General features: G+C 36.3%; 1 protein-coding gene across 1 annotated transcript; it reads right to left on the bottom strand.

The window, feature by feature from the left end:
- Positions 1–1080: 1080 nt before the first annotated feature.
- Positions 1081–5868, bottom strand: LOC121308517 (tumor necrosis factor receptor superfamily member 6B-like). The gene is made up of 4 exons (XM_041240961.1): positions 5777–5868; positions 4067–4457; positions 2456–2638; positions 1081–1711 (listed from the first exon to the last, which is right to left on the bottom strand). Exons 1-4 carry the CDS (start codon positions 5789–5791, stop codon positions 1368–1370), a joined length of 933 nt encoding a protein of 310 aa, XP_041096895.1. The 5' UTR covers positions 5792–5868; the 3' UTR covers positions 1081–1367.
- Between the last annotated feature and the right edge of the window lie 8660 nt (positions 5869–14528).

Here is a 14528-nt window from a genome sequence, read left to right on the forward strand (position 1 = left end):
CTCCTTTGCTACACGCATTTCTAATGTCATTGTATAACGGATTATTTTGCTCACCATCTGAATCTGGTGGTCTATAGCATGCTCCTATTATTATGCCCTTTTAATTTTTGTCCGTTATTCTGACCCATATTGATTCAGCTTTATTTTCTTTGTCCAGGTTTAACACCTGGGCTTCAAGACTGTTTCTTATGTATAGCGCTACCCCTCCTCCTCTTCTGTCCTGCCTGTCTTTCCTATACAGTGTATACCCACAAATATTATATTCGTCCCCATCACTCTCAGACAACCAAGTTTCAGTTTTCAGCACCTATCACATCATAGTTACTTGTTAGTGCAGTAGCTTCAAGTTCTAGAATGTTGTTTCTGATACTTCTAGCATTTAGATAAATACATTTAATGGTTGTCTTACCTGAGTTGTTGTTCTTGTTTTGATGCGGTCTCCCTTCTGTTTTTTTGTTGATTTCTCCCCCCTTCCTTTCTAGTTTAAATGTTTCTGATCTTGATTAATTGATGATAGCCAGTGTCTATTCATTTGAATACTAAGTAAGTGATATTGATTAATTGGTGATAGCCAGTGTCTATTCATTTGTAGACTTAAAGTCTTTACTGAGAATACCCACATGTCTGCAATATGACCTACAGTCATGTCAGCGACCTTTTACTACCCAAGTGAGAAATTAGATTAATGTGTAACTGAATTTAGGATTTCTACACAGACGGTTCACAAGAGCTTCATGAGGCGGATATGCAGTAATCTTACACCCCTGCTCACATAACGATTATTGCTGCTGTCTTGAACATGAAGCAATCAAGAGAATTGACCAGAAACCTGACCCCCTGACCTGAACCTATTGAATATACATACTGCAGTGCCAGTGCAATCCAGCACTCCAAGATTCCCTTAGCCAAGAATGGGCCCAGATTCCTTCACAACATGATGGCATCTAATTAGTGGGATGTACAGTCATTGTCACTGTCTCGTGGCATTCTCAGTTTTGTACCTTTTACATGGATCTTCTTTCAAAATATAGAAGTTAAATAAAGACTAGAGTAAACACTGTGAAAATATGACCCTATGACCACCCTGCACACTGCACAACCGTTTCTTTACCAGGTAAGGCAGTCCAGGGCCCACACATTTTATTCTAAATGAGTAAAGTGTATAACAAAGTAAAAAAATGTGTATACAGTATGTCAATGACATGCATACAAAAGTAGAAATTCATTATAGACACATGTAAAAATATATCAAGTATAATAAATATAAATCATTTGTGCTAAGAAAAAAGTCCTGTCACTACAATTGTGACAAGTTAACAGAAAAACACATTTATGTGTGTGTGTTTGAAGAAAAATAGTATACAATTTTATATATGAATATGATTAAAAATGGTACAAAGATTCTGTTGCATTTTTTCATTTCCAGTCATATGAAATTTGTTCTCTAATCGTTTTGCAATTTTTTGGAGCCTTGCTTCTCTCAGCTTTTCCAGAAACTCCTTTGATATAGTGCCTGCTGTATTTTGGCCAGACATCCATTCTTTAATGTAAAGTATCATGAGCTTTTGTGGGGAAATGTTTCCAGCTTTTTTGAATATTTTCTGTGCCTCCTGACGAAAAAGTTTCCTTCCAAATCGGATAACTTTTTTATGTGTCATGTTTTGGCGAGCAAAAAAGAGAGCGAGGATTTCTTCATATGAAGTGCGTCCACCTAAACAATAAAGTGGTATAGCAATGTTTATATTATTATTTAATGATATGTACTTCTGATTCTCCAGAAAATTGTCTAACAATAGTTTACACTAAGGCATGCTAATGCTTTAAAATCTTTTAAGCTATTATTAGTTTTAATAACATTAACACTGGTCTCCCTTTTATTGTGCTCAGAATATTTCAAAAGCAACACTGGTGGTACCTTAAAGTGTTACAGAACATCCTGCCAACTTTACAAGAAATGCATAACATAATCCTGATTATTTTTATATTTCTTTTCACAAATCATAGGTCACCAAGGGAATGCATATCTAAACTTTTACTTTTAATAATGCATCCAGATCACGTTCCCTCATTATCCATGATGTGTAAATACAAATGTAAAAATCATCAACATTATGTTTAAAATATATACTGCCGTGATTTGGACAGCACAGTATGCAGCAAACGTAAAATTTCTTGTAGGCATTGCAGGGTGTTCTATAACACATTCTGTTGGTTCCAGCTTGATTCCAGCTAGACCAATGTATACCAATTTCAAAATGAAAATAAAAAATAACTAAAACTCTGGTGCCATATTTCTTATGCGTGAGTAAATCTAGATGTGATTTTTTTTTTACCCATATACATTAAGCATGTTTTTATTAAACATTTAGACACGTTTATCTAAAAGACTGTTCTTCGACATGCTCCTTCTAGATTTAAAAAAATGATGCATTAGTAGGTTTGAATAGAAATGTACCTGTTGCTTTGGGGTCTGTGCATGAAGTACACAGGTTGTCATGCCACCCAGTACCTTGGACGATCTGTATTAGGTTCAAGGACTCACATTCAGTGTGTTTAAGGCACATCTCATGTTTGGAACTCACAGAAGAAAACCATCCTGGAGGACATTTCTCACAGACTGTGTCTTTGTAGGGCGTGCCTAGATATAGAAAATAAGATGAAGTTAGTTTTCCTTTTAATTTTGTATACATTTAACGTCAAAGTTATTGATGTATATGAGACAATATAGGCTCTACACGTTTTTTGACACAAAAAACACCAATGGACACATTTTACTGCCTGCTGAATACTGAACACTGATGTTTAAATAACGAGGCTGTCTGAACAAACAGCAGTGTTATGCTCAAACTCAAAGCAGAATGTGTTCTTTGAAAACAGGCGTTTGGCAAAATGAAACCGAAAAACTAAATAATTAAGTAATATCCAGCTAATCAGCTGACTGCTTCACAAATATTGGCTTCAAGGGTGCACCATCTATTAGTGAGGTAGTTGACCCTAATAAGAAACCTCTGTTAATGGCTTTGTGGAGGCCAAATTTGTGGGTAAAGTTCATAGATTTACAGAGAAAGTAAATTGTAAAGGTTAATGCTAAATGATGTGATATAAATTAATACATACATTGTTGAGGCTTGAAAAGAATAAGTCAAGTGCATACATTATGACAATGTATTCCACTCACTGTAATATAGACATGCCTTTGAACCACTTAAAATACCCAAATCCAGCGGACAGATACATTAATTTAATCCCTGAAAACTCAGTAATTCTGGTAAATTCCGACTGCTGATTGAAAGAAAGGTAATACTAACAAAAGAAATACATATTACAGAATGTGTCTATATATTTCAGTATGACCAAAAAATGTGAAGTATGTTATTGGGCTTAAATTATAGCTACTATTTAAAATTAAGTCCAGTAAAAAGGCAATTAAATACATGTTCTAATCCCCAACTTCAAGCAGTTGCTGGAATTTTCAGATGCTGTGAAAAACAGTTTCACCATTATTATTATTATTATTATTTTATTATTATTATTATTATTATTATTATTATTATTATTATTATCCAACATTGCACTTGGGAGGTTCTTTCCATTTCCAATGTTATATAAGTAACTACCAAATGGGGGAGCTCTCTCTCTCTCTCTTGTTTTTGGAAATAAGACTGCATGAAATTCTGTTGCACTCTAGACGGCTGAGTTGTGCTGGTCATACTGATACTTTTATTATGCTTGCCTGCTAATACAACTTTTGGGTTCAGCTGATTATGTCTTGCCTTTATTATAAATTCCTGTCCAAGAAGAATTACGCCTGCATACATCATTGTGGTACGTACCTCTTTACAGTAGCCCACATATCCAGCTTTTTGGTTTAATTTCAGTGAGCTTTCAGTGTTTGTAATGTTATTATTTGGGGGGGGGGGGGGGGGGGGGGGGGGGGGGGAGTACAGGATTGCATTTACATGATAGTCTTTAACATGTACAGCCAACCTTGAAGTACAGCCAGGGTAAGAAGTGAAGTAAGAACTGTTGCAGTTAAAGTAGTATTACAAAAAAAAAATCAAATTACCTTCCACTTTGACACCATATGCAGGTGGGCACTCAGTGTGCTTAATGCAGAACTCAAAGTGCCAGTAATAGCCTTTTTTGCACTCACAAACTCGGTTGTGAAAAGGACTGCACTCTGCCTTGACAAACTGATTTTCCTTGCAGAAATTGTTGCAGTACTGGCATTTTTCAATGTAATTCCAGTACTGGGTATAGTGGTTTTCTGAGCAGGGAGCACATATGGTCTGATGGGTGGCTGTACAGTGGTTTTGTAGGTGCTGTCCAGGGGGGCAGCGTTTACAGGTAAGTGTCTGTCCTGTTACTGGATCCTGGTGAAGGTAAGTTTCTGCTTTAATCTCAAAAGGCTGCTCTGCATTGTTGGCCTCAAGTAATAAGGCCAGTGTGATCAGCAACTGTGAAGAAGTACAAACGGTGATAACGCTTTAGTTAAATGAATGCATGATTCCCTTCGCACTGTAATAACTTGTGATTAGTTCTACATTTTCTTTTAAGGCATGATTATGAAAACAAGGTCTGTGTTAAAAAACAAACTTCAAGTAGTACTCTATTACATGAGATCTAAATCTATTTTGTACTGTCAGAAAAATTTCATATTTTTCAAATATGCATTGGGAGTTGTCCCAAAGAATTGCACTTAAATACCTGTACTGAAAAACCTGTAGTTGTGAGAATTGTACTTCCATTTCTACTTCACATCTGTATTTACAAAAAAAAAAAAAAAAAAAGACCAAAAAAAATCATAAAACTATACTGTGTCTTGGCCCAAAAAAATACAGTGGTTTTCTTTAAAATCAGAAAATCGGGATTTTCTATTCACTTGTTTAAGGACCCTCTACAATCAAAAGCCTAATGCATCACAAAATGATACATGCATCTTTAAGTGCATCACAAAACAGTTCAGAACTTCTTAGATACAGTGTGAAAAACAATAAAAAAAACACTTTATAAAGACATGAATCTCAGCCACAGTTTAAAATTCAAAATTAGAACTATCATTATCAATTAAAAGTATACCACCATAACCAACATCTATGTGAACTGTTTGTCTTATAGACAGATTCCGCCACTGTCGTCCTCAAATTGTGAAAATAAATATTATTCTTAATAAAGATTATCCTTACCAATTTTCGTCACAATAAATACATAAATTCTGTCTGGTACAACTGTCCAGCATTGGATAAAAAAAGTGTTCTTTCATCTGGCTAAATATAACAAAGATCTTGCTCCTTATTCTTAATTTCTCTACTCACAAAGCATTTATCCACTACAGTTCTCAATACTTTCACAAAATTTTATCATACTGTATACCAAAGGTACATTCAGAGTATTTGAAAGTGAGTAATGAAAGTGTTTTAGTGAAGTACCTGCTGTCCTCTAGTGATATTCTCTGATTTTTCTGTGCATTCACCTTACAACATACTTCATATAAAGTTACCAATGTTATTAATAAAGTATTTCCATTTTACCTAGATCTACAAGCTATTGCATTGTAAGAAATATTCATTGGAACATTGAGTATTTATCAATGAAATACTGAAAGAGGTTAAACATAATTTATGCAACAATCAAACCATACCATTTATGTAAAATATATAGTTTAATTAATACTGGAAACTGAAAAAAATACTGAGGATACATCTGTTGTCATAAAGATCAGGAAAATGTAACAATAAAAACCAACATTTAACAGTAATGCTGCATTTGAACTCACCTTTGTGTTGAACATAGTTTCCAGTCTCTTCTCTTGAAGTTGTCTGGCACTCTGAAGCTAACCAGCATCAGACTGAATACAGAAGGCAGGGCTCATCGGTGTATAAATACACAAGCAATAGGTTTTTGTCACTAAAGGTCATGACCACATATCACATGTACAATTTTTTTTTTTTTTTTTTTTTTTTAGCAATACAGTTTAGAAAATGTTTTACTTTCATCATCCTAGATAGAAAGAAAGAAAAAGTATACTCATCTTAACCCCAGTGATGGAAATAGACAATTTGTTTGCTTGAATGACACCATTGCTGTGGGAGCAGGGGCGAATGGTGATCAAACTTGATATTAACATTATTTAGCATGTTATTGTGAGCATTAGATTCTGGGTATATAGGGATGTGTCTGTCTGTACATTTGTCCATCGCTCACTTTGAGAACACAATACGTTTTTCCACATTCTGTAAGTCAATCATTGCTTACCTGAAGACAACTAGGTGTTAAATACCACTTATGCAATATTCATTGCCATTTTTATATTCTATATTCTGTACTATTCTTTATAGTCACAGACATCAACTTTTATAATTGAACCGCTCTAATTTAGAATTTTACAAACTGTGCATAGCGGACGAGATACATTAAAAGTTCAAAGCTCTGCATCATTGATATATCCAGATGTTAAAACTATGTGACAGTACAATGGTTTGTTTCTAATGGCCACAACTTGTAATGGAACTTTATTAAGAGAACCATAGAATACATTCATCAGTGGCCATGTTACCATCTCCACTTTTGTTATGTTGCTTATTTGTTTTTTAAACAAGTGCACAGGTGTCTGTGATAAATATACATTTATAGTCACAACTAAATCAGTATGGGCTTGATATATATGAAGGAAGAGAATTCACTGCTAATGGTGGGAAATCTAACATTTTGGGGGGGTTTGGATGACCCCTCTGAGATTGACAAACTCTCCCTCAACCATGAGTTTTTGCTTGTCGAAATGTTTTTTGGATTGATTTTTGACACGGTTTGGAGCTATTACTTTAAAAACTAGGGACAAAATTTCCCATAGTTGTCCAAGTTTGAAAGAAGAACAGGGAAATGTGGTTTTGTGTCGATTCTCAGCAGCTAAAGGAAGTCACTGTTCACTGGACATCTAGAGGGTTAGAGGGAAATACCACCACAACGTAGAGATCACCTAACCATGAAGATCTGTCAGGGGACCTTGGAACAATTATCCATAATTGATGAATGCTGGTAAGGTTCAGAGTATCCCACTGAATTTATTACGTCTATAAATCTTTAAGGGCTCTGCATAATTAGTTAAAGGAAAAAGTTAAAGGAAAAAGTTAGGACTAGGTTCTGCAGCCCAGGGTGAGCTAGATAAAGAAAGCTGTGTGGTACAGTATATGATGTGTGAGGTGTGTGCTTAATATAAGTGTACAGACCCTGAACTCTGAATCCCGAGGCCCCTCCCTTGCTATGTGTTGTAGACCTGCCTATGGATATTGTAGTGGTCAGAGGCTTCTAGGATGGAGCAGGCCAGTGCCATTTTAAATTAAATAAACAAACATGTATACATTTTTGATAAATTGTATAAAAAATGCACCAATTTCCTGACTTGCCAGAATAGCTTTGCAAATACTGTGTTAATAAATGCTTATCGCAAGCTGTGAACAGGCTGGCACAGCACATCGAGAATTATTTTTGTGTAGGGAACGTTTAGCTTACATTCAGTTTTTTTCAGAGATAGAAAAAAGCAAGGATCATATGTAGATTTCTAAAATTACATTTGTTGAAAACCCAGAGAGAAAATATTCATAGTATGATTCTTATTATGTGTGATATTCCAAATATTACCACAGGTTCACATGAGTATCATATAAAAGGACACCTACTGGCAAGACACTTTGAAGTAATTCTATGTCATGGTAAAAAAGGGGCATGTGGAATTGTTTTCAGGAATAATAACACTACTATGGAAGTGTGCTACCTCTATTTTGGTGTGACTAGTGACTTGATTTTTGTTTCTTTTTAGGTAGCTGTCAGGCACTCATCCTTTTACACTATGCCTGGTTGAATTTTCCAAATTGTTTTAGGTTTGGGGCCTGACCTTGTGTGTGTGAGTATCTCAGGCATACAGAATTAGAACTTTCCAATGATGCATCATATGTCCATATGCAAACCGAAACTAAGATATGCAGAAAATTGTACGTGTGTTAAGTGCATGCAAACGGAAACGTAAAGCGCTAGGAATGCCATCAGTAAATCAAATGAAAGAGGAGGCTTGGGGCTTTCCAATGATACCTCACATGCCTGTGACATGTTCCTATAATAAACTACAGCGACCAGAATACAGTGGTGCCTTCACTTGCTAAAAGAAGCCTGTTTCTTTAACCACTGGACCACACAGCCTCCTTATGAGGGTTAAGGGCATGTATTCAATTGTTAGAAACTTGGTTTGGACATTCTTCAGTACAAAGAATTAAGAGAACCTGAATATTGAGAGTAGATTATATAGAGGCATGTGCATCAGTCTGTCTGTGCTTACAGTGGATGTAGGTAATGTTGAGTTGATTTTTCACCTTACTGATGGCTTAATCATTACATAAACTTTAGCATACCATATTTATTGTCCTGGTATAAGGAAGATACACTTTGTGTCTATACGTAATTGAATCTGGCATAACACATATCATTGCATGCAATTTAACTCTAGATTTATACCCTATAGTTTAAAGTTTTACTTCCGCTTACTGTAATATTGCTGAATTATGTGCAATTAAGTTCCTGAAAACAACAGTAAATCAGAAACCTTCCAAATAATTGTGACCTGTGCCACAACCATAGTTACTCCCAGAGGAAGTCTCTGGAAACAATTACTGAATACAGTCATGACATTTACAGTACTTTTCTATGAGGGAGAAAAAAGAAAAACAAGAAATTACAACAAGAAAGTGTCTAACTCACCTTTCAGCCAATTTGGCATTTTAATGCATTTTTGTAATAGGACAGCTGATGCTCAGGCAATTTTATTATATGCCCACACAAAGTAAACAGAGGTTGCTGCCCTGGGGCTCTAAACGGGAAGTCAAAGCTATAGACAGACTCAGACAAATTCTCTAGCTGCAGTATTTTAAGTCATCTGCACTGGTAGTACTTGTCTCTGTACTGTACTTCGCAAATTGTTCCACTAGCCTTCCACCCTGGCCTTCTACATTTATACCTTGAGGAAAATTGAGCATTAAGACTTAAGGATGTTCCTGAAACTTCCACTACACCATTAATTCTCTTTTACCAATCAATTTCATTCATACATACACCCCTCCCACTTTTATAGGGAACGAGTGAATCTAAAGTCAAACATTTTGCTTACATTCAATTTTTTCAGAGATAGAAAAAAGCAAGGATCATACGTAGATTTCTAAAATGACATCTGTTGAAAACCCAGAGTGCCACCATTACAGTCAAATGGTACCAAAAAAATATTCAGCTTGCAATTGCAAAACTGTGTATATACGAAAAACATAAGAACATAAGAACATAAGAAAGTTTACAAACGAGAGGAGGCCATTCGGCCCATCTTGCTCGTTTGGTTGTTAGTAGCTTATTGATCCCAAAATCTCATCAAGCAGCTTCTTGAAGGATCCCAGGGTGTCAGCTTCAACAACATTACTGGGGAGTTGATTCCAGACCCTCACAATTCTCTGTGTAAAAAAGTGTCTCCTATTTTCTGTTCTGAATGCCCCTTTTTCTAAACTCCATTTGTGACCCCTGGTCCTTGTTTCTTTTTTCAGGCTGAAAAAGTCCCTTGCGTCGACACTGTCAATACCTTTTAGAATTTTGAATGCTTGAATTAGGTCGCCACGTAGTCTTCTTTGTTCAAGACTGAACAGATTCAATTCTTTTAGCCTGTCTGCATATGACATGCCTTTTAAGCCCGGAATAATTCTGGTCGCTCTTCTTTGCACTCTTTCTAGAGCAGCAATATCTTTTTTATAGCGAGGTGACCAGAACTGCACACAATATTCAAGATGAGGTCTTACAAGTGCATTGTACAGTTTTAACATTACTTCCCTTGATTTAAATTCAACACTTTTCACAATGTATCCGAGTATCTTGTTAGCCTTTTTTATAGCTTCCCCACATTGCCTAGATGAAGACATTTCTGAGTCAACAAAAACTCCTAGGTCTTTTTCATAGATTCCTTCTCCAATTTCAATATCTCCCATATGATATTTATAATGTACATTTTTATTTCCTGCGTGCAGTACCTTACACTTTTCTCTATTAAATGTCATTTGCCATGTGTCTGCCCAGTTCTGAATCTTGTCTAGATCATTTTGAATGACCTTTGCTGCTGCAACAGTGTTTGCCACTCCTCCTACTTTTGTGTCGTCTGCAAATTTAACAAGTTTGCTTACTATACCAGAATCTAAATCATTAATGTAGATTAGGAATAGCAGAGGACCTAATACTGATCCCTGTGGTACACCGCTGGTTACCACACTCCATTCTGAGGTTTTTCCTCTAATCAGTACTTTCTGTTTTCTACATGTTAACCACTCTCTAATCCATGTACATGTGTTTCCTTGAATCCCAACTGCGTTCAGTTTGAGAATTAATCTTTTGTGCGGGACTTTGTCAAAAGCTTTCTGGAAATCTAAATAAACCATGTCATATGCTTTGCAATTATCCATTATCAATGTTGCATCCTCAAAAAAATCAAGCAAGTTAGTTAGGCACGATCTCCCTTTCCTAAAACCATGTTGACTGTCTCCCAGTACCCTGTTACCATATAGGTAATTTTCCATTTTGGATCTTATTATAGTTTCCATAAGTTTGCATATAATAGAAGTCAGGCTTACTGGTCTGTAGTTACCTGGTTCAGTTTTGTTTCCCTTTTTGTGGATCGGTATTACGTTTGCAATTTTCCAGTCTGTCGGTACCACCCCTGTGTCAAGAGACTGCTGCATGATCTTGGTTAGCGGTTTGTAAATTACTTCTTTCATTTCTTTGAGTACTACTGGGAGGATCTCATCCGGCCCAGGGGATTTGTTTATTTTAAGAGCTCCTAGTCCCTTTAACACTTCTGCCTCAGTTATGCTAAAGTTATTTAAAACTGGATAGGAACTGGATGACATGTGGGGCATGTTGTCAGTATCTTCCTTTGTAAAAACTTGTGAAAAATAATCATTTAATATATTTGCTATTTTTTTTTCTTCCTCTATGATTTTGCCATTTGTATCTCTTAAACATTTAATCTCCTCTTTGAATGTTCTCTTGCTGTTGTAATATTGGAAAAACATTTTGGAATTGGTTTTAGCTCCCTTAGCAATGTTCATTTCTATTTCTCTCTTGGCCTTTCTAACTTCCTTTTTGACTTGCATTTGCAGTTCTGTGTACTCTTTCTGTGTACTTTCTTTTTGGTCCTTTTTTAATGCTCTGTAAAGTGCCTTTTTTCGCTGAATATTTTTTTTAATTGATCTATTAAACCATTTTGGCAATTTAGTTTTACATTTAGATTTGTCTACTTTAGGGATATAATTGTTTTGCGCCTCTAGTACTACATTTTTGAAGAACAACCATCCTTCTTCTGTGGGTGTTTTCTCTATTTTACTCCAATCTACTTCTGTTAGTCTCTGTTTCATACCTTCATAGTTTGCTTTTCTAAAATTGTAAACCTTAGCTTTAGTCTTTACTTTTGAGGATTTAAAAAACACTTCAAATGAGACCATGTTGTGGTCTGAGTTTGCCAGTGGTTCTCTGACCTCTGTTTTAGTTATTCTATCTTCGTTATTTGAAAAGACTAAATCAAGGCATGCCTCCCCTCTAGTCGGTGCCTTGACAAATTGTGTTAGGAAGCAGTCATTTGTCATTTCCACCATTTCTATTTCATCCTTCGCGCTACCCACCGGGTTTTCCCATTTTATTTGGGGGAAGTTGAAATCCCCCATTAGTATGGCTTCTCCTTTGCTACACACATTTCTAATGTCATTGTATAACAGATTATTGTGCTCACCGTCTGAATCTGGCGGTCTATAGCATGCTCCTATTATTATGCCTTTTGAATTTTTGTCTGTTATTCTGACCCATATTGATTCGGTTTTATTTTCTTTGTCCAGGTTTAACACCTGGGCTTCAAGACTGTTTCTTATGTATAGCGCTACCCCTCCTCCTCTTCTGTCCTGCCTGTCTTTCCTATACAGTGTATACCCACAAATATTATATTCGTCCCCATCACTCTCAGATAACCACGTTTCTGTAACACCTATCACATCATAGTTACCTGTTAGTGCAGTAGCTTCAAGTTCTAGAATTTTGTTTCTGATACTTCTAGCATTTAGATAAATACATTTAATGGTTGTCTTACCTGAGTTGTTGTTCTTGTTTTGATGCGGTCTCCCTTCTGTTTTTTTGTTGATTTCTCCCCCCTTCCTTTCTAGTTTAAATGCTTCCGAACCTGCTCGAGGATCTTTTCTCCAAGTAGACTAGTTCCCTTGTTATTTAAATGCAGTCCATCCCGTCTATACAGATAGTCCTCGTTGTAGAAAGTGGTCCAATGATCAAGATAGGTGAAGCCTTCCCGTGTGCACCACGTCTTCAACCATTCGTTTTGATTTATTATTTCCAGCTGTCCATATGGTCCTTTGCAAGGTGCGGGTAGTATACCAGAAAATACCACAGTTTTGGTTTTCTCTTTTAATTTCCTTCCTAGCTCTCTGAATTTGTTTTGCAGGGATTTTGGTCTGTCTCTTCCAATGTTGTTTGTACCGATGTGGACGACTACTACCGGGTCGTCTCCTGTTCGTTCTAGGAGCCTGTCCACGTTCTCAGTGATGTGCTTGACCGAGGCTCCCGGAAGGCAGCACACTGTTGTAGTAAGGGGGTCCAAACTGCGAACTGAACTTGCTGTGTTTCTCAATATGGAGTCCCCAACAATCATGACCTCCCTTCTTTTTACTGTCTTGTCACCACTGTCAATAGGGTCCTGGATGTTGTTCCTTTCATTCTCTTGTTGTTGGTTCTGCTCATCACCATTCTGAAGTGACTCAAATCTGTTGGTTGTTTTGATTTCTGGTGGTGTTTGACGAAGTTTCTTTTTTTGCCTGCTTCTGCCTACCTGAACCCAGCTGTTCTGACCTTCTATCTCCCTGGTGGCTTTCAGTCTGTTAGGGGTGATGCAGACTTCCATGAATTGTGGGTGTGCCAGTTCCTCAAGATCCTGTTGCTGTCTCACTTCCTCCAGCTCCATTTCTAGCATGCTTACTAGTTTATGCAAATCCTGGATCGTGCGGCACTTTACGCACACTTGGTTTAGCTCCGCTGGGTTTTCTCGGATTTCCCACATCAAGCAGGTGTCACAGATTACTGGCTTGAAGACCATGTTGAGGGTTTTTTTTTTTGAAGTTTAGTTTCTTCTGCAGCCGTCAACCTGCTTTCAAACTGCTTCGAAAGTGCTCTGTACTTTTCCACGCTGTACTTCTCCCACTCGCTGTCGCTGGTCTGTGATATTAACAATTTACTAACATAAGAGTCATTTTCACATGTGTCTGCCTCATTTAGGGCTACGCCTGTGACTGCAATTTAATTTAGATGTCAGTTAGAAAAAAATACAACCATTTTATTTCTGTTTATTAAAATATATGAAAATTTCATTGGTGAAAGTATTGATTAATTGTTATCAGATGTCAGCATTGGAATGCAATAATTCCCAAAAAGAAAAAAAAATAAATCTAGTAGACATGACAGACAATTGAAGGTAACCAATGTCTCACCAAATCATTTTTATTTTAAGTAACATGCAATAAATTATGTGATTATCTGGTTTATAGCAGGACAACTTCTTTAATTGTACTTATCATGTTGTTTACTAAAATCTTCAATATGGTAAACCGCCATCAATTAGTTTTTTTTTCTTGGTTAACATTTGCCTACAGTACCCCATACAATGAAAAACTTTCCTGACCAAATTAAAAGAAATACACACAGAGGCTATTGAAAAAAATAAAATTTGCCCTTGGACCAGATCACAAAAATATGTTACATTTGGCTTACCAGTATCAGTAGAATACCAGAGATTAAAACAACATGGCTTTTATTCAACTTCCTCCTTCTAAATGGTGTCCATTCATGTTTTGTTTATATAACACCAAGATAAAAAAAAAAAAAATCCCTACTGCTAAATCTAACTCTGCAATCTTGATTGTACTGTTTTTACTCCAATAGCATAGAAATAATGCAAAATCACATTGTTTGATTGATTCAAATTTTCTAAATTCTAAAAGACATGTTGATTCAAGGGACTTTTTCAACCTGAAAAAAGAAACAAGGTCCAGGGATCACAAGTGGAGATTAGATAAACAGGTTTTCAGAATAGAAAATAGGAGGCACTTTTTTTACACATCTAATTGTGGGAGTCTGTTGTTGAAGCTGCTTGATGAATGTCTGGCATCAATAAGCTACTAACAACCAAACAAGCAAGACGGGCCAAATAGCCTCCTCTTGTTTGCAACCTTCGTGTTCTTATTTCTGAAGACCTGATAATTAAAAATCTATATTTGCAATTCAATGGGCACATACATGTTCTTTAAACAGGGGTAATGGTGTCAGAATAGTATTAGTGTGCTCCTGTAGCAAGACCTGAAAGAGATTTTTTTGTAAGTACCCATCATGCCCTTCATTCGTCAGGGTCTCGGTCAGAAATCAAATTCAGGTGCCAATTTTGTTTGTTTTGTTCTATGCTTTAA

The sequence above is a fragment of the Polyodon spathula genome, chromosome 3, assembly GCF_017654505.1.
Source record: "Polyodon spathula isolate WHYD16114869_AA chromosome 3, ASM1765450v1, whole genome shotgun sequence".
NCBI lineage: Eukaryota > Metazoa > Chordata > Actinopteri > Acipenseriformes > Polyodontidae > Polyodon > Polyodon spathula.

Excerpts from the sequence above, each read along its gene's own strand:
- LOC121308517 (XM_041240961.1), bottom strand. Across the intron at positions 2,639-4,066 it reads ATATGGTGTCAAAGTGGAAG|GCACGCCCTACAAAGACACA; the intron begins GTAATTTGATTT and ends TTCTATATCTAG. Across the intron at positions 1,712-2,455 it reads CACAGACCCCAAAGCAACAG|GTGGACGCACTTCATATGAA; the intron begins GTACATTTCTAT and ends TTTATTGTTTAG.